Source organism: Mixophyes fleayi, chromosome 1, assembly GCF_038048845.1.
Source record: "Mixophyes fleayi isolate aMixFle1 chromosome 1, aMixFle1.hap1, whole genome shotgun sequence".
NCBI classification, from domain to species: Eukaryota; Metazoa; Chordata; class Amphibia; order Anura; family Limnodynastidae; genus Mixophyes; species Mixophyes fleayi.
In genome coordinates this window covers 231993023-232014799 of record NC_134402.1, presented here as the reverse complement: position 1 = coordinate 232014799, position 21777 = coordinate 231993023, and the positions used below count along the sequence as shown (strand labels likewise).

Below are 21777 nucleotides of genomic sequence, written 5' to 3'. Positions count from 1 at the left end.
CAGAACACAGGCACTTCCACAAAGAGAAGCACTGCCTCTCAAATATCTCCACGTGAGTTTGGTTTATAACTATTTTTACACTTTCCATTTTAAAACAAAACAAAAAAAACCAAAACCCATTTGGACGCAGATTCGAGCCAATACACAAACTAAATTAAAAATGCTATATGTTATTTATCTCAATTAAAAAATATGTAAACAAACCAGAAACAATGGCATGAGTCCTAATTGAGTATGATAAAGGTATAACACTTTCACCTAATTGTTTGAAATGATTCTATGGTTTTACCTATCTAATACCAGATAGATTTTGTAGTACATTTTTTATGATTATAAGTGTAGAGGATACTTTTTTACTCCATTAATCTACTCATTCCTTCTCCAGAAGGATCCCTCTTTATTTCTTATTCAACAGTTCTCGTAGTGAATGATGGACTTACTGATATTCGCGTTGCATGTATCCTGATATTTTTTTTATATAACTATGAATTCATTCCACACTGTATTAAATGAAAACCTTTCATTCCCTGTGTGTATATTACATGTTGTTTAATCACCAATTTAGTCAGCATTGCAATCTTAATGCATACAGAATTGATAGTGAAATCATATGATATGTCAGATAATGTGCAGATGTATCTTTACCAACTTACCACTTGGAGGCTTTGGCCGTGGTGGGACACTTCTCTTAGGAGGCAGTGCTGGCATATCGTGCTTGCTTTTAAAAGGGTCTTCAGAAAACCCAGAACTTGGAAAAGTGGCAGCAAAGGGATCAGGAGTTTGGTGCTGAAAAAAATGATTGGAGGAAGGTTAAAGTGGCAGAAATCTCAGGCATTCAAACATCACTTATGCTAAAAGTTAAGGCGGAATCAGTATGCAGGCAGAAGATATTTATATTAAGTGTAAGTTTGTCCTTTATATTGAAGAGGGGAAAAATAAAGTTGGTAAATGTATGTGTTACACTTAACTGATGGACAAAAATGAAATAGCATGCAAGTCAGAGGTCCTCAATTTTTAACATGATGTGACAGATCTGCTGACAATTCTGTCCTATATGGTATTTTTCTGACAGAGTTGTGTGAAAATGAAACAGTGATCATAAAATTGTAAAAAATAAAATAAAAATACATTTTAGTTGTTTTCATTTTCTATTAAAATATATCATGCATACCCATCCATACCGCAAGTCTTCACTCCCTCTCTTTTACAACTAAAATTTCTTTGAAACATCTTCTAACAGAGCAGTGATGTATAAATATGTACTGACACACTGTTTAGCTGTCACTGATCTAAGAAATCATTATCACTGCCAATGAAACAATGTGAACAGGAAATTAATACATTGCTCCCTTAATGAAATCAATGGTGTAAAATAAAGATATATATTTAAAATAGCAACAGAAATAGAAAACAAATGTGTCTGGCACAGATTCTACTATCTACCTAAAACCTACTCCTGATGCAGTAATACATAACTTTTAATAAACACTGCAACAAACCCACAAAAAATAAGAATTTATTGCTAAAGTAAATGATAAAACCATCCTACAATAAATGATCACAACAACCACTAATCCTAGTTACAGTCCCATAGCTCTTACTTCACATTCAAATACTGATGTTAGAATTTGCACTCCTTCACAATGAGTTCACATCACTGCATCCTGAAATCTTAACATTGCTGGAGATTTCAGAACCCAGACGGTTTTATTTGTCATGCGATAACATGTACTTTTCTATTTATGCTGTTGAATTGTATCCCATCAGGGATCGCGGTCTTTCGGTAAATTTTCCTTGCATTGGAACAGACACATAGCTATGAAGCTAGTCTTTAGGTGTCCATACACACTGCAAACTTGATCAGTTTAGGTAGTTTTACACTTTGTATACTGCAAATGCCAGCGTGTATGATCCACAGATCCTGATCAACATTTGATTGGGATCATCAGATGTTAGTTGGGATGCACAATGAGTTAACCCAGCTGCATATGTAGTCTAGATCTCACTTTACCAACTTGTAAGTAAATATCAGAAGAACATTGAAAATATGACAATTAATACGGATGATGAGCGAAAGCAAACATTTTAAGATCACCTATTTTTCAGTTGCACGGGTCAGAGCTGAACCCCAGGGCCAAATAGCTAATGTGCCTAACAAAAATATTGCTTGCACCTAACTTTGGGAGTTATTTCTACTTATGTCAATGGAGCATCATTTTCCCAGGCTCCTGGAAATATCCCGACGGCTTCTAATTTTATTGACTGGCTTCTAAATTATGCATTGTTTTGTTAACACTTGGTCTAGGGCAGAATTGGGCAACATGAAATTTACCGGTTGCCTCACAGTTCTCCTTAGTCCCAAAAAGTGGCTCTACAATGTCTTTGTAGAGAAATCTGTTCAGCAGCATGAAGTGAACATGCAGCATAATCGTCTTTTATGAGTAACAACATACTCAAGGACCACAGATTGTATGAACAAACTGTGATCAATATCTGACATGGAATTATAAGGAAAATGAAGATAGGAAATGACAAGAACCACATTTAATTCCTTCTTGAAGGTCGGCTGTTGCCCACCATTGCTTTAGGTGCCATATATGCCAATTAACAATACATTCACTATACAAAGTATAATATTTCTTTCCCCTATGTATAACATTCGCCAAGTAAACTTCTAATTGGTCTTACAGTACTCCCTTCTCAGCAACTGTTAAGTCCAAAGAAAACTTGATCCACCTAGTTACCATTAACTACTTTTGACCACCTGCCGGATGAGCAGCAGGGAGAACTAAGCTGCTGAATGCAACTGGAGGTATTGAAGAGCCAAGTGTTAAAATTCACGGAGGGGAGCCAAATTGGAGAAAGCAAATGGGTCATCCAGTCTGAGCAATTGAAGAGCTTGCAGAATCTAATGCCTTTGAGGTAGGGCAGACAAAATCTGAGCCTTCAATTACCCAAATCCTGGAAGTATACCAGTGCTGCCAGTCTGCAATCAATGCCCAAATAGTGTAAGAAAAAGTTGAACTCTCTCTGTGAACTCTAAGAGTAGCAAAATGGTTAATGAAATTTCTGGGGACAGCAGAGGAAGATTTTTTCTGGTGATTCTCAGATATTCAAGGCTTGTCTAATTGTATTGCTTAACTGATATTTTCCATCCCTTACATAAATCACTTAGAAAATCCACCATAAATGTGTAGCAGATATATATATCACTATATGGACAAAATATTCGGACTCTTGACCATTACACCGACAGGGACTGTAATGACTTTGCATTTAAATACATATACTTTAATATGGAGTTGGTCCCCTTAATGCAGTGGCACCAGCTTCCAATCTTCTTAGAAAGCTTTCCACTAGATGTTGGGAGTATTTCTGTGGGAATTTGTGCCCATTCATTCTGTAGAGCATTTATGAGGTCAGGCACTGATGTTAGATGAGAAGGCCTGGCTCGCGATCTCCATTCCAGTTCATCTTAAGGGTGTTCAAAAGGAATGAGGTCAGGGCTCTGTGCGGGCCAGTCAAGTTCTTTCACACAGAACTCACCAAACCATGCCTTTGTAGTCCTTGCTTTGTGCACTGGGTCACAGTCATGTTGAAATAGAAAGGGCCTTCCCCAAACTGTTGCCACAAAGTTGGAAGCATAGCATTGTCCAAAATGACTTGGAATGCTGAAGCATTAAGATTGCCCTTCACTGGAGATAAGGGGCCTAGCCCAAATCCTGAAAAACAGCCCCATACCATTATCCCTCCTCCATCAAATTTCACAGTTGGCATAATGCAATCCAGCAGGTAACGTTCTCATGGCACCTTCCAAACACAGACTCTCCCATCTGACTGCCAAACAGAGAAGCGTGATTCGTCACTCCGCAGAACACGTTTCCACTGCTCCACAGTTCAGTGTCGGTGTGCTTTACACCACTCCATCCGACGCTTGACATTGGTCTTGGTAATGTGAGGCTTGCATGCAGCTGCTCGGCCATGGAAACCCATTCCATTAAGCTCATGCCACACAGTTTTTGTGCTTACATTAATGCCAGTGGAAGTTTGGAACTCTTTGGCAACTTTTACACACCATGCGCTTTAGCAGTCGTTGACCGCGCTGTGATTTTACCTGGTCTTTCACTACGCGGCTGAGTTGCTGTTGTCCCTAAACGCTTCCACTTTCTAATAATATCACTTACAGTTGACAGTGTAATATCCAGCAGGGATTAAATTTCCGGAACTGTCTTAATGCAAAAAGGTGGCATATCACAGTACCATGCGTGAAGTCACTGAGTCTTCAGAACCACCTATTTTGTATCACAAATGCTTGCAAATGGAAACTGCATGGCTAGGTGCTTGATTTTATACACCTATAGGAACAGGTTTGATTGAAACACTACAATTTAATAATTAAAAGGTGTGGCCAAATACTTTTGTCCATACAGTGTGTGTGTGTGTGTGTGTATATATTGTAAAGAAAACATATAAGCAGAGTAAGACATTGGCGCAGTTATGCACCTAGATTCAGGTTAAACCAAGTAAAGACTTATGTGTAGTTTAAAGTTGGTTAACTTACATGATTTAAAAGCTGCTTCCTCTCAGCAAACAGACAGGGTGTGTCTGTTGGTTGAAACAGAGCCAGTGATGGGCGTTTTCTCTTAAAGAGAAGGTGGGTGTGTCACCTGTCCATCAAGCTAAGACTGGGGGAGAAGATTCATGTATAAAAGCTTGTTTGTGCCATTTGTTCACCGAGACCAACGCTGGCTGGTCCTGAGAGAGAGCTGGTTTATGTATAGCTAGCGTTTAGGGTCTCCATAATTGCTGTGAAAGTATACGGTGTCAAAACATTTACCATCCTGACAATAAAGAACCATAAAAAGGAAGAAGTTGTTCGCGTGTGCTTCTGCAGTAGCGGGCTCTTTCCACAAATTTTATATATATATATATATATATATATATATATATATATATATATATATATATATATACACACACACACACACATACACACCCACACATATATACATATACACACACTTGAGTACCCTTTGCAATTGGAAGAGGACCGAAGCAATTTCCAGTTTTAAAAATAATAAATCCATAGGTCTGGATGAAGAATGGTATATATTATATAGAGGAACTGACCCTTGATTGTTGCATGTATTTAATGCTTCATTTGAGACTGGAAGGTCTCATAATACTTATTCTGAAACCAGGGAGGGCACCAAAAAATAGATGAGACCTATCACTCAATTTCATTGCTACCAGGAACAAGTGGATAATCACATCTATTATTCATGATCAGTCGAGATCTATGCCCAGAAGGGCTACGAATATATTTATTAATCTGCTATCATAGTAGTCTTGCTCTTAGGATACACTCAAAGTATCTAATTAAATTGAGTAGTCATACATATGGGAGGTTATGAAGTGGCTTGCTTTTGGCTTTGTCTACAGTTTGTGTGAAACATTTGTACTCTAAACCCCAAACCTGTATCCACTGTAATGCATATATTTCTCAACCCTTCCCTTTTCAAAGGAGAATCCTCTAGGGTTGCCGACAGTCTCAGGTACTCTTCATTACTGTCATTTAATTGTTGACTATCCTTACTAGTAGCTCTATAATTTCATGGGCTTGTGTTGGAGAGCTGTTGGAGTAGCACTTTAAAAAGACAATATATTGACTTATATAACAGGTCAGTGACAGTCACAGATATTCCCTAGATCCAGTAGCATTAGATATGATGGTCACATCTGTGTCACTCACCCTGGTAACCTCTTTAAAGTATTTTGAGGGTATGGGTTTAATTTCAAGTGGAGTCATAATGCATTCTGAATGTAAGCCAGTTATTGAAGTCTTGTATGGATTTGCTGATTTTTACAGGGATATGGTACTGGCAAAAGTGGGTATAAGCCTGATTAATATCACTTTACGAATGCTGAATCAGTTTCCTAGCAATATCCTTTACCTTTCCCTCAATGACCCTTTATGAATTAACCCTAGAGAAATTGCTGAGGGACACCTACACACACACAAAGTGTTGAGCATATGCTGTTTCTGAGATCTTTCAATCTAGAAGAAGGGGGAGGGGGGATGATACAGGGGAGGATGTGGGAGTAGGGAGGGAGAAGTTATGAGGAGGACTGAGGGAGAATTTAAAACAGTGGAGGCTAGGGGAGAGTCTTTTTTGAGGTAAGAGCAAGTTCCAAAGCTGACAGCACAACAGAGGTCTTTGAGGTGGGAGTGAGACATGGTAATCCGTGAAGATATGAGCCACAAGAATGGAGAGGGTGGTAGAGAGTGTACAGTGAGATGAGGTTTGAGATCTAGAGGTGGGGAGATTCTGAGGCTTTGCAGGTGAGGGTGCTAAACTGGAGTGGGTCAAGGAGGGAGTGAGAAGAGAGGAAGCTTGTGAGGTGGCTAGAGATGCGCTGCTCAAGTAATTTGCAGACAAGAGGGAGGACAAAGATTAGGCTGTAGCTAGAATGTGAGTCAGGGTTGAGAAATGGCTTCTTGAGGGTTGGAGAGATAAGAGCATATTATAAGGAAGAATGAGGGGAAAGTACCAATGGAAAGGGACAGGTTGAAGAGGTGGATGAGGTGCTGGCGGACGATGGGAGAGAGCGCGGAGGTGAGAGGGAATGGGTGGTTGTAAAGGGAAACAGCCTGGTTGGGGTAAGTCAGGGCAGATACAGGAAAGAAGAGTGTTTTAATTTAAGAGAAGGTGGCAGGGTTGAGGACATCAAGATGATGCTTGGCGAGCAAGGAGTTTTGAGGTGGGGGCAGAGCAGAAGGCGGTGAGAGGTGGAAAGAGGCTGAACGAAAGATTGTTGTGGCAAGAAAGTAGGAAATGTGAGTTGGAAAAAAAACAGAGATGTCACAGATGTGGGAGAAATGAATGAAGAGGCCATTACAGTTAGTGGTAGAGGAGGTCCACTGTGAAAGGCCAAAAGGAAGAAGTGAGGGAGACATGTTTGGAGGCAACTGTGTCTGTGGCATTATCAATAAGGATGTTGAGGCCTCCCAGGATGAAGGGAAGGTCCGAGCATAGCAAGTGAGGGAGCTAGGCAGCAAAGTTATTATTGAATTGGGAACAAGAACCAAGGGGATGTGAAGATTAGCAGGGAAAAAGAACAGTGTGGGTCCCAAAGGAAGAGAAGGAAAATGAGGGCTCAGGGGAATGACATGGAGGAGGCAGCAGGGAGAGTAGGAAGCCTTGTTGGCCTCCCGGTTTAAAGGTATGGGAGAAGGAAAGAAGAGCCAAGTTTCAGTGATCGCATGGAGGCTGCTTTACTGCAGACAGATCTGGCATTCCAGCAAGCACAGAGCAGGGTAGAAGTGGATGAGGGTGGCGGGGGGGGGGGGGGGGGGGCAGTTGTAGGTGCGCAGGGAGAAGAAAGATCTGGAGATCTGGGATGGAGAAAGGGGCTGGAGCACTTTGTGGCGATAAAATGTGACCAAGAATTACGAGAGATGTCCCCGGCAGACAGGAGGAGATAGGGGGAACATGTGTGGAAGAGATGTGAGTGAGAGACTTATTGAGGTGTGAGGATGAGCAAATTTTAGCCCGGGGAACAAGACTTGACTCAGCAGCCTATTTTGAAGGAAAAAAATGCAGGCAGCCCAGTGACCCTGCCCAAGGTAGCACACTAAAGGACCAGCCCGGGGGGCAGATGCCCCCCAGACCAGTTTACCCCTGAGGATGGGGAGGCATGATAATAGGGAAGGGATAATGTGCTGGGGGTGAGGCAATGTGTAACTCATTCTGGTTATACCACTTCACCACCCCTTTTCCACCAATATAGATAGAAATCTAAGAATTGATTTTTGCTTTCATGTCCCAGTTCACAATATTTCTGCTCATATTAGGCACTGTTCACTTAGTTTCTAAAACACTTTTACATCGTAACTTTGATTTAAGATTTCATTCCTGTACAGGTTTTAGAATTGTTCCTCTGAAGGTGTCCAGGAACTACATACATTTTATTGCCTTTTTATCTGCAATCAGATAAAATTAAATCAAAATACAATATTTTGATCATTTGCACTAACTGTACTTATTCCACACTGAGAAACTGTTCTCCTGCTTCTAATCAGTATCCGGCAGCCGTTGAAATTTGCTCAAAGATCACAGAGGTTTGTGAAAGCAAAGCGGTTTCCTCTGTAATTTGTTTTTTAAAAGTACCTGAGTGTTGGAAAGCAGAGAAGTGATAGAAGGAATGAGTGGGTTGCTGCACATCATCCCCTACCTTTGTCAATACACAAAAGGTTGCTTTATATATTGCAATCCTCTAAATATAAAAAGAGCTGCTTGCATGTACCAATGACAATCTGACTAGAAAGGTTGATACTTTTATATGTGGGATAAAATGCAGTATTTTCCTTTCCCCGTTGCTCTATTTAAAACCCGTATGATGTTTACAAAGCCAGTGATGAAAAAAAAAAATATAGTTCATAAGCTGTAACATTGCCAATTGCAGTGCACAACAAGGAACTATTTAATAAACCGACAATGAGAAGCATTAGAACAGAACAAATTAATGTCGGATCATGGCTAAAATTATTTTAGAATATTAAAACACGCAAAAGGTCAACTGCAGCAAACGTTTTACACAACATATCAAAGATGCTATTTAAGACAATATGTGACAAGATAAAAACTGCCTGAGTCTATGATCAAGTGATTACATAGTAGTATACAGAAATGAGGCACTGTTTGTTCTATCCTGTCCTGATAATCTGCAGTCAAATAAAAACCCAACATTATCTCACACTGTCGTGATAATTAGCAGTCAGGAGACCATCAACCTATATAAAAGAAAGAAACCCGGCAATGTCTATAGCCCTATTCTGAAAATCTGCAGTCATGAAAACACATTGTCATTTTCAAAAGTGCAAAAATGTAGGGGTGTAGTGAAGATATTGTTATGTGAAATCATGCACATACTTTTTGCATGAATGTGCCCAGTATTTCACAATGTGCATACATAAATATTGAGTTTGCATTTAAAACTATCTTTATCAAGGGGGGCAGTCAATTTTTAAATTAATTAAGAAGATGGACTTTGAAGTGATATTTTTCTCTATCATGTGCACCTGCAAAGTTGCACAGCATTATTACATACAGGGGCAATTAAAAAGTATGAAATGTGGACTTGTTGTTTGGTATGTCCAAGGCAGACAATAAAGTGAATTAGCACACACAGAAATATATGTATATACACCGATCAGCCACGACATTAAAACCAACTACCTAATAGTGTAGGTCCCCCTTGTTGCCGCCAGAACAGCTCTGACATGTCAAGCCATAGACTCCACAAGACCTCTAAAGTTGTCCTGTGGTATCTGGCATCAAGACGTTAGCAGCAGATTCTTTAAGTCCTGTAAGCTGCGTGGTGATGCCTCTATGGCTCAGACTTGTTATTGCAACATATCCATAAGATGCTTGATCGGACTTAGATCAAGAGAACTAAGAACTCAATGTCATGTTTCGCAAACCAATCCTGAACAATTTTTGCTGTGTGGCAGGACACATTATCCTGCTGAAAGAGGCCACTGCAGTCGGGGTATACAGTTGCCATGAAGGGGTGTATTTGGTCTGCAACAAGATTTATATAGGTGGCACGTGTAAAAGTAACATCCACTTGAATGCCAGGACACAAGGTTTTCCGGCAAAACATTGCCCAGAGCATCACACTGCCTCCACCGGCTTGCCTTCTTCCCATAGTGCATCCTGATGCCATCTCTTACCCAGGTATGCAACTCACACGCACCCGGCCGTCCACCTGATGTAAATGAAAATGTGATTCATCAGACCAGGCCACTTTCTTCCACTGCTCCATAGTCCAGTTCTAGCACTTACGTGTCCACTGTAGGCACTTTCGGCAGTAGGCAAGGGTCAGCATGGCCACCAAGACTGGTCTGCGGTTACGCAACAAGCTAAATTGCACTGTGTGCTCTGACACCTTTCTATCATAGTCAGCATTAACTTTTTCAGCAACTTGTGCCACAGTAGCTCATCTGTGGCATTAGATAAGATAGGTTAGCTTTTGCTACCTATGCACATCACACAGCCATGATCCTGTTGCCGGTTCACTGCTTGTCCTTCTTTGGACATCTTTTCGTAGGTACTAACCACTGCATACTGGGAACACCCCACAAGACTTGACGCTTTGGAGATGCTCTGACCCAGTCGTCTAGCCATCCCAATTTGGCACTTTGTAAAAGTTGCTCAGGTCCTTAAGTTTGCCCATTTCTTCTGCTTCCATTTTTTCTGCTTACATCAACTTCATGAACTGACTATTTTATTTGATGCCTAATATACCCCAATGCTTGACAGGTATCATTGTGACGAGATAATGCATGTTATTCCCTTCACTTGTAAATAGTTTTAATGTTGTGGCTTATTGGTGTGTTGCAGTTCCTAAATGACCTTTAAAATTAGACAGAAACTGAGTAATGTCTGATTTTAACCTGATAATCTGTAATAAGGGACTTATCATGCATTAGACAGAAAACCAGCTCTGTTTTATTCCCTTTGTTAATCTGCAGTCAGGAGATAACCACATCTCATAAACAAAACCAAGCAGAGGAGTTATGCAGGGTATGGGCGCTCCTTATAAAGTATGAAGAAGACCTTAATTTTGCATAGCAGCGCTATAACAAAATTTCATTTTGCGGTGCGTGATTATTAAAGTGAGATAACGATGCACTAGTTCTGAGCTGGCAAAGATTGGGATTTTGCTCTTTCCAGTTGCATTTCAAAGCAAACTGTGCAAAAAAAAAAAAAAGCTACAAAACACAAAATGGCCACATGTATTACACAGTGCCAATGTTCCCTCACTCTAATAATTCAGGTGAAACGGAATCAAGCAGTATTTTAGGAGAACTGAAATGTTTATCTTAATGACATGGGTGCTTCTAAAGTGGTAAAATGTTGGGCTGTAAAGTCTCTTTTCCGATTTATCTGCCACATCGCAAATCTGGGTGCACAACTGGTTTTCAGAGGGGTCTCCAGAGAAAAGAGTAGAAGCACACCTTGTATATGTGCTGGATGGGCCATCAAGGCATAGGGATGCAAACCCTATGCCTAAGTGGCGCTTCCAGTTCCACTTCATAAATTAAATCCAATCTCTGAACCTGTCCTGATTATCTGCTGCCAGCAGTTCATCCTGCATGACATTGAAACCCAGCACTCTCTTCTCTCTGATAAACTGCATTCACAAAGTCAGAGAAGCTGCCTGTATAATCAGCTGTCAGGAAATCATTCTCTAAAACAATCTACTACGGTTAATGTTGGAATTCTCATGTCTATTTGTCAATACTTGCAAACAGAAAATCCAGCACTGTGTGAACCGGTCCTAATAATCTTCAAGGAGAACAAATCACATTACCTGGAGACATTATTTTTGTCTGAACTTGTCCTAATAATCTGTAATACATCAGATATAAAATGTAATCTGTAAACTGCCATTTCTTTTAATCTTTCTGCAATAACAAGATCTTGTGTGCAGCCTGAAAAGACATTCTCATGCAAAACTATATGGTAATTAAGATCAAAACATGTCCTGTTAAGCTTATCTCTACAATCAGCGGAGCAGTGCGTATGTGGTTATGCTGCCAGTGATGGGAAAATTCTCATCAAGCAGAGCTACTGATCTGTGCAAGGGTATCTCTTTTTATCACACCACTTCTGGACAGAACTACAGGGAACTTCTAGCACTCTCAGGGTTTGCAACTCTGCAAATGCTTAAAGCAATTTTGCAGCTGAAAACCTTCCCAAAGCATGTGCAACATGTAATAATAATAACAATAATATATGCAGCTAAGAAAATTTAAAGGTGATTAGAATTATCAATGGCATATCTCATATCTTCCAGTGAGAAAAGTTAGGTAAGTTAGATAGTTGATACTATAGAGTATTACCTCTAAATGTCAACAAATGATAAGTGTTTACGACACTATAAAAGAGTAAGAAAATGGCCCTATATATTAATTGCTTTCTATTTGTAGCATGCTGCACAATCTTTAGCATATAACTCAGCCTAACAGTACTGACAAAGTGTCTGGCATATACTTTGCCCCAAACACCCTGGCAATCTACTATTAAGAATGATGTGTAAAAGTAAACTGTAGTTGACCTCTGCATAGTAGATCATTTAAACTTAATTTTAGCTATGGTCATACATTCATTTGTTTGATGAAGCATCATCTTGTGCATTGATAAAGGTAAGGGGATGCTGTGCAGCTTCACCCTCATTCCCTCTATCGCTTCTCAGCTTTCCAGCACTCAGATGCTCTACAAAAACAAAATACAGAGGAAACCGCTTTACTTTCACAAACCTCTGTGATGTTTGAATGTATATCAACGGCTGCGAGATACTGATTAGAAACCAGAGGACAGTTTCTCAGTGTGCAAATGAACACAATAGAGATAGATGGGCAGCATGGTGGCGAAGTGGTTAGCATTTCTGCCTCACAGCGCTGGGGTCATGAGTTCAAATCCCGACCATGGCCTTATCTGTGTGGAGTTTGTATGTTCTCTCCGTGTTTGCGTGGGTTTCCTCCGGGTACTCCGGTTTCCTCCCACACTCCAAAAACATACTGTTAGGTTAATTGGCTGCTTAAAAAAAAATAAAAAAAAAAATAATAAATTGACCCTTGTCTGTCTGTGTCTCTCTCTCTCTCTCTCTCTCTCTCTCTGTCTGTGTGTGTGTGTGTATGTTAGGGAATTTAGACTGTAAGCTCCAATCAGGCAGGGACTGATGTGAATGCATTCTCTGTACAGCGCTGCGGAATCAGTGGCGCTATATAAATAAATGATGAGGATGATGAAGATACTCAGTGTTTGGGACAGTGGGCTCCTCTACAGAATTTAACCTTCCGACTAGTAATATATCTCTCCTCACGGTGTTTACGTGTATTCCTGATTTTGATATCTCTGGCTGGATCCACACGGGACTCTCATCCTTGGTGCACTTGTTTGGCTCTGGGGGCCTCTGCTCTTTTGCCCTGCTGCAGGACTCATTTGCCCTTCTATCTAAAGACCTCTATAAATACTTGCGGCTGAGGGATTGGATCAGAGACCTTCACCGTCAGAGTGGTCCAATTCATCCACCCCCTGCTCTTCTATATACCAAATTGACCAAGGGTAACAATAAGGGTGGAATTACCTTTTGGTATAAACACCTTTCCACTCTATCTACCACTCCTAAACACACCTTCCAAATTAAGTGGAAAATGGATCTCAACACCTCCCTTTCCCCGGCACAGTGGGACATTATATATAGCAATTTTTCTACTATATCTAAATGTACCAATCATGTGAAAATGCTATATAAATTGTTATATCGCACTTATCTTACTCCAGCCCGTCTCCAAAAAATATGGCCGACCCAGTCTAAATTATGTTGGCGCAACTGTGGGGGTGTAGGGAATCTTATCCATGTATTTGGTTGTGCCCTATTATTCAGCCCTTGTGCCAAGAGGTATTTGACCTTGCGCGAAAAGTTACCACTATATCCTTAACTCAGACACCACTTGTTGCCCTCCTTCATCCATACCCTGATCAATTGCCCAAACATTACAGATATATTTGGGGCAATATCTTAGTAGCCACTAGAGCAGCAATTGCGCAACTTTGGAAACAGCCATTTCCCCCTACCCTTCACAAAGTCATTACGAAGATTGAAGATCCACTTTAGTTTTCAAATGGAGACATTAGATGCTCCTTATTCTATGTCACCGTCCTCCCCAATTGTTAAGTGGATGTCTTGCACAAATTTACAAATGATGGCGAAGGTTCCAGATTAATTCACCCACTAAAAACACATAACCTTTTAACTCCGGCCTTGCTAGATCTACTCCCAACCCTGAGCTAAAACTCTATACAGTGTCTAGTTTCCCACCTTGTTGAGATATTGTTGATATGTCTTTGCACATATGTCGTATGGTTTGATATACAATGTTATATCTGCTTCCCACTATGTATCCCCTTCCTCCCCCGTCTTCTTTTCTGTAGGCCTCTACCCTTTACTTTTAAAACTTTAATAAAAATTATTCATGTTAAAAAAAAAAAAAAAATGAACACATTAAAACATTTTCATTTAATTATGTCTAATTCCAGATGAACAAAGTCAAAAAAAATGTATGTGGTTCCCAGAGTCCTCCTTAGAGAAACAACTATAAAGAGGTAACATATAGAATTAAACTTACAATGTAAACAAGTGTTTTAGAAGCTAACTGGACAGACAGTGCCTCGAAAAAACAGTGCATAAATAATATGAGTTGGAGCAAGAAAACAACTGATCAAAGCTTACAATTCTATCTTTCTTGTTGAAGAAGGGGTGGTGAAATGGCTAGAGCAATAACGAAGTATAAAGCAATGTGAGTTACAAGTTGTTGCTTTTTTCTTAAAGTTGAATATAGTTGTAAACTAGGCACCAGGAATGGTAATCTGTAATAAAGCACTCTGCACTATGTAGCCACCATAATGTCCTGGTTCACAAGGAACACCAATAGCATAATATCTGGAGTTTCTACACTGCGCAACTTCATCATCATCATCTATTTATATACTTGAATGAATATAGGTATCCTCTAAATTATACAGTTATATTTGACGAGCAGTTATGTCACTTGTGTGACATGACTCATTTTGAAAGTGTTTCATTATGGAATACATAACTGTCAGTGAAGATAATGAACTGTAAAATAGAAAAGGATACTAAGTCACCTTGAAGTTCTGCAACCAGTGTAAAAGCACTTGGATTGCAGCCTTGTGCCTCCTTGGCGACACAGACCCCCTAAATATAACTCCCCTCAGGAACCAACCAGCAAGATGGAAGCCAGCTTGTGCACTGTGAACCCAAATTGACCACTCCACTAGCTTTGTGTTCCAGCGATCTCTATGGCAACGGCAGTAAAAACTGCATGTACTATTTTTAGGTGCTCCTTAGCGAGTTCAGATGGCTTTCAGCATACTGATTTCTATAATGACAGGTGCTCTAATTGTGTCAGGAATTGTCTGTTTCCACCACAAAAGCAAAAATGCTACTATTGCTCCCGAGAGTCATCAGAAATCATGTAGGAGAGACCAACATATTTGCAGATAACATTCTGCTTGTTATGCAACATGGTGCACATGTAGAGTGATCTAAAACTACTGCTGATTTAATGAGAGTAAATCTCAATTTTTGTAAGTGCATTAACTAAGATTTTAGATTACCTGTACCAAATTAACTGTACTCACTTATTGTTTATTGTTGCTTTACAAGTTGTGCAACGGAGGACCTGCCATTTCTGTGTGCAATTTATAGGAAAGGACTTGGTCGCCTAACAGCGTGATTATTGGAGAAGAGAGCTGTGAAGATACCGGGTTTATCTGGCCCAGTGCTACCCAGTACCTTCTAGGATTCGTATGGTCACTCAGGCAAAATGCAGTTATAAAAATACAACAGTATATTTATTGTCATACAAACAACACTAGAATATTATGTACACACAGTAAATAAATGCCAGGCAGATTTACCACATCATCTGTCCCTTACCCCAATAACTTAAGGAGATATTGTCACCTGCTGTCCAGACTTCATGACCCATGGATCCCTCTTAGCTGCATATATATACTCGAGTTAGAAAACGACAATTCAAAACTCCATTTTGCACCTTCCTGAATGAAATCCAAGCATGAACACCCTCCCCCCCTGGAGTTGTTCCTTATATATCACAGATCTAATTTCCACAGTCTTTCCCCTCCCTGGGCAAACCCCTGCATCTATTCTTCTTAACCATTGGTCAGTGCTGGACTAGGGGGGGTTGGACAGGGGAGTGAAGATGAGCTGTCCTTTCAGAGAACCTCCCCTGTTAGATGGCCTGTCTGGACTAGCCTGGTGAGAACAATGGACACTAATTAGTTTTCCTAATCAGGCACATGGCAACCTGATCCCTACCCATATTCCCCCTGGCTTCATTTTAAAGACAATGAATAGCAACCTTACTTCAAGTTATCAATATACAATAAACAATATACATATGTACACTGAACTACAATGTCCCCTTAGCCACATGTTATTGGACAATGCAGTTGTAGTCTGGTGAGCTGGGGAACAAACAGCATAGGCTATAAAAAGTACTATAATCCACATTATGTGAGAAATGAGACATGCTCACAGGGTTATCAAACTCATTTCGTCACATATACCTCCCCTACTTTTTTAGCCTTTGTTCCCCAGTGGCTCCCTTGCTCCAAGTAAACCTTTCTCCCCCAAGTCCAAAATCTCTGGCCTGCTGTGGTTTCTCCTGGGTCTGATGGCAAGGTAGACAGCAGTACACAGTTCCTCAATCTCCCACCAGGGTCCCATGGCTGCAGGGATATCATCCCACCCAGCTGGAGTGGGGGTTTATGCTGCCCTGTGTCATAAAATGAGACAACAATAAAACTGGGGCACTCCGGTGCATACATCCATTGTATTACAATTGTAGTCCAACATCCCTTGGGTGCCTTATCCACCCTTAATTGCCCAACTGCAAATAGTCCCTTGGCCTGTCCTCTGTTTCTGGAGACCATGCTCCCCTCCCCCACATATTCAAGTGAAAACTGCCAAGTGGCAGGCAAACTTTCTGGCTCTTTGTCCGTTTGTTTCTGGCCAAGATCCAATCCCCCCTCCCCCAAACACTCAAGGGACAACTGCCCAGTGGCAGGCAAAGGTGGTGGCTCCATTAATTCTTTGCTTATGGGGAATCCTCTGTCCCCCTCCCAAACCACATGTGGGTGCCCCTGTAAGTATGTTGGTGTGCATCTCCCCTCCCCTGCTACCACATCCAACTGTTGCACTACTTCCCTCGCCTCTGGCGCATCGGGGTAGTGTGAATCCTCATTGGACACAGACTTGTCCTCCTGGCAGCAAAACAAACTGGATGGTCCAATGCAGGCCTCTGGTTTTGAGTCCTGGATTCCCAGATTTGGAGCTGGAGTGCGATGCTTCAAAGCTTGTGGGGCTGGTGAATCTTGCTGTGCTGGTGCCCTCTCAGACACCCACTCAGTAAACATCTCCTCATCTGCCAATTCTGCATTGGGGAGGGCATAAGTGTAGTTTTCCCAGGACCCCATGGTAGTGGCCTCTGACATGACAATTCCTTTATCCTCTCCCATTAATTCTGTCCTACAGTCTGTAAACATGATTTCTGCTGAGATCATATGTTGCGCAAGTTTATGATTCTCTTCTGCCACAATTGGGTACAGCTGTACATCACTTGCCCCGGAGAGTACACATGCGGTATCCTGCGTTACTTCATTAAACAAATTCTTTTCAGGCACAACAGGGATGGATAACTGGTCTTTTCTGTAATTCTGTTCTAACTCAGACACAGTCTCAGGTTCCAATAACACTGGCAAATTATCAGAAGATGCTACTACATGGTACTTACTTGGTAGCTCTTTTCCATCCAAGTCACCAAATGGGAGAATTTCTCCTAATCCTTTCTGAGTAGTCAGAGGTACAACATCCTCACCAAGCAGTTCTTCTCCAGACTCCCCCAAGATAGTAGCTTGGGCAACTGTATTTAATCCACTGAGATGGACTTCCCCCTGATTAACAGACTGAGCAGCCATCTTTTTAGAGTGTGATAAAAGATATTCCAATTGGCATTTTTCAGTATTCACTCGATAACACTGATCCTGCCACATTTCAGTGTCCGTAAATCCTTGCCGCCATACCTCATCCTCTGCTTCTTCAAAACTCTGTTGCAGACATTGCATTTGTTCCCAGAGAGGTATGTGGGGACCTAAAGTGAGCATCCATTTTCTATAAACACTAAAGGCATTGATGGGATTCTCCTGATCTTTTAACAAACGTTTCAGGATATCCATGTGTGTGCAGTACAGGTAAGGTACACCCCGGATCTGGCATTCCACTATCAGCTCCTCCATACTCATTGTCTCTAGTGGATCTGTAGAATCTGCTAATGGGACAGATTCTATTAATACATTTGCAGGGGATTCATCAGGCATGTCCCTGTGCTGTAATAGTCCATTTACATCTTGTTTGTACTGCTGATTATTGTTGTATCTGGATTCTCCCTTGGCCAGATTCTGCATAGTACAAATAACTTCATGTGTAAAATCATCCCATGCTGGTTCATCCCGAAAATTACAGGCACTTGCCTCCTCTTTCAACATTAGGAACACATCCAACAGGTTCTCCAATTTCTCCTGTAGACTGGCTCCTTTCCACATAATAATCTTTGGGCACTCCTCATCCCAATAATCCAAAATGTGCTGCATTGTGGTGGGGTGGTGCAACACATCCATATCTCCATCCTGCAGACACTCCCACAGTCCTTCATCCCAGTACGCCTTTCTCCTGGGTGTACTGGACTGCTTCATCCCTTCCTTTGGGAACTTTTGCAACACTGGGCTGTGATCTGCTCTCTTGTTCCTAGAGCTCACAGCCATTTTACTTCCAGGGATCACCTCACTGTGATTTCCCCTCTTTGAGACACGGTTCCATCTTCCGCTCTCCTCTGGCGGGGTGCGCTTCCCCTTATCAAATCGGCACTTAGGCGGCATCTTCCCTCGCCTAAAGCCCACAACGCTTTTCATGACACTTTCTACCATAAAGCCTTTAGGAGTAAGTTCAGGATAATGTGGTAACTGGTTTCTAGTGCTAACTGCTTTGCAGAGCCCTGGAATGTATCACGATACAGTTCCCCTGCAGCTCTACCCAGATAGGACCTGGGACTGAGTGACCCCACTGCTTGCCACCAAAATGTGAAGATACCGGGTTTATCTGGCCCAGTGCTACCCAGTACCTTCTAGGATTTGTATGGTCACTCAGGCAAAATGCAGTTATAAAAATACAACAGTATATTTATTGTCATACAAACAACACTAGAATATTATGTACACACAGTAAATAAATGCCAGGCAGATTTACCACATCATCTGTCCCTTACCCCAATAACTTAAGGAGATATTGTCACCTGCTGTCCAGACTTCATGACCCATGGATCCCTCTCAGCTGCATATATATACTCGAGTTAGAAAACGACAATTCAAAACTCCATTTTGCACCTTCCTGAATGAAATCCAAGCATGAACACCCTCCCCCCCTGGAGTTGTTCCTTATATATCACAGATCTAATTTCCACAGTCTTTCCCCTCCCTGGGCAAACCCCTGCATCTATTCTTCTTAACCATTGGTCAGTGCTGGACTAGGGGGGGTTGGACAGGGGAGTGAAGATGAGCTGTCCTTTCAGAGAACCTCCCCTGTTAGATGGCCTGTCTGGACTAGCCTGGTGAGAACAATGGACACTAATTAGTTTTCCTAATCAGGCACATGGCAACCTGATCCCTACCCATATTCCCCCTGGCTTCATTTTAAAGACAATGAATAGCAACCTTACTTCAAGTTATCAATATACAATAAACAATATACATATGTACACTGAACTACAATGACCCTTAGCCACATGTTATTGGACAATGCAGTTGTAGTCTGGTGAGCTGGGGAACAAACAGCATAGGCTATAAAAAGTACTATAATCCACATTATGTGAGAAATGAGACATGCTCACAGGGTTATCAAACTCATTTCGTCACAAGAGCATGTCTCCAACTCTTTTTGTCTACATTTGAATTAAGTACTACCACAAACCTCTTATACACTTGATACATTCATAAAGAACAGTGGGTTTCATGTCTGGGTTACATGAATTAATGCAGTGCATGTTGAGCAACCAAGGTGGTACAATTTTCACAGTAACTCTTTGTAGTTTGACAGCTGGGCCAGAAGCACCTTTGAAGTGCATGAGACAGAGGCAGATAAATTTCCTATACACAAAAGTGTCTGCATACAGTGTTTTCATCTCAAAATCAAAGATGTTTTGCACGCATTGGCCCTATATTGAAACCTATTACTACTATAGGGTATTGTACTTAAATGTAAATTTCCAGAACAGGCTTAGGTAAACAGTAATTGTTAAACAGTTAAAACTACATGAGAACTGACATATCATTTGAACTGCAAGTTCAAATGCTTCGAAAAGAACTGGAGGTACACCCATGATAAAGGAATTTTATTTCCACTTACCACTAAATCCTTCTCTTGTTGACCAGTACCATCAGTGGAGATGACTGGGATCATTCAGCATAGCTCCCTGGTATTTGTAGTTTCTTTGAACTTAAATATAGCAATCTATACCTATTAAGGACCAGCGCTGAATGACCTCTCAGCCTTCTGTACTCAGGGCTGCCATCAGAAACTGTGGGGACCCAGTACTAATTAATCTGGCAGGGCCCCCCCTCCCCATACATGTGTCCCCCCTCCCTCTTCACCAAATATGCGCCCCCTATCCTCTCATCACATTACATCCCCTCCACTCCCTCATCACAGTAAATGTTCCTCTTTCCCCTCCCCCTTGCACAGTTAATGCCCCCCCTCCACAGTAAATGTCCCCCCAATCACAGTTAATGTCCCCCTATACCCCACCCCCCAATCACAGTTAAGGTCCCCCACCCCGCAATCACAGTTAATGTCCCCCCCCAGGCACAGTTAATATCCCCTCTTCTATAAAATGCATACCTAATTAACTTACCTTCTCCTCCGCGATGCTGCAGCTCCCGGTCAATGACACACTGGGAGCGCGGTGCACAGTGATGATGTCACCACGCTGTGCTCTCAGCCTATCAGAGCCTGGGAGGTGGAGCTGCAGCATTGCGGAGAAGAAGGGGCAGCAAGGTCAGTCAGACTGAGAGGCCTGGCAGTCCAGGGAGCCTGGGCAGACGGAGAGCTATGTCTGGGCCCCTCACAGCAGTACTGCCCGTACCCCCCCCCCCCCCCCCCCGATGGCGGCCCTGTCTGTACTGGTATAAGAACATTTCCATAAAGTGTTAAAAGAAAGGTAGCATGATAAAATTAGATAAAAGCAATGCAGATCTGTGTAGCTTACTATATATGCAATGATCTATGACTAAAGAGAAAAGTGTATACTGATCACTAGTTGTACTGATTACAAAACTAAAAAGGCATTCCAATGTAATTATTATCATCATTGTTTATATATAAATTGCCAATGATACGAATGTACACAGTGATGTACATTAGAGCACACTAGGGTCCATTTTGTCAGAAGCCAACTAACCTAGCAGTATGTGCTTGGAATGTGGGAGGACACCCAGAGGAAACTCTCACAAACACAGGGAGAACATACAAACTACACAAAGATAAGGCCTTTGTTGGATTCGAACCCATGGACGCAATGCTGTAAAGCAGCAATGCTAACCACCTGCAACTGTGCAGCCCTGGTACCCACTATAATTTCAATCAAGTATAATATAGCATGTAATTACCACTTAATGTCCAGAGGATTATTATTGCAAGAGACACCGATCAAGCATTATTGCATAGCGTTAAAGGACCAGTAAACCTCAAAATAGAAATATTAGAAATGAACCATGAATATGTAACACATTGTTCAGTGTTAACATGTCACTCCACTATAGCTTTTTAAAATGTATTACCTCCCCACCTCACTGCTGAAACCCCTCCCACAACTTTAGGACAATGACCGCATACAAGTGAAAGGGATGACTTTGTAGTCATCTGAGTCAAAGTGACACTATAGCCCTACTCTGGTGTATGGATGGATCAACCAATCCACACAGGGCACTTCTGCAAAGCAAGTTTGTCAAATGGGGGGGGGGGGGGGTGTCTATTTATTTTTAGGAAATACAGACAGCTGCAGTAAAGTATTTGGGCATTATTGAAACCATGTTTTTCTGGTTGGTTCCT

General features: G+C 41.4%; 1 protein-coding gene across 4 annotated transcripts in view; it reads right to left on the bottom strand.

Moving 5' to 3' along the window:
* The window catches only part of EPS15L1 (epidermal growth factor receptor pathway substrate 15 like 1), a 142236-nt gene that overhangs the window by 43100 nt on the left and 77359 nt on the right, over positions 1-21777 (bottom strand). For all 4 annotated transcript variants that reach the window (XM_075207366.1, XM_075207358.1, XM_075207376.1 and 1 more), the window contains one exon: positions 654-786. In XM_075207366.1, coding sequence (XP_075063467.1) covers positions 654-786 — 133 coding nt within the window. The remainder of the gene's footprint in view (positions 1-653; positions 787-21777) is intronic.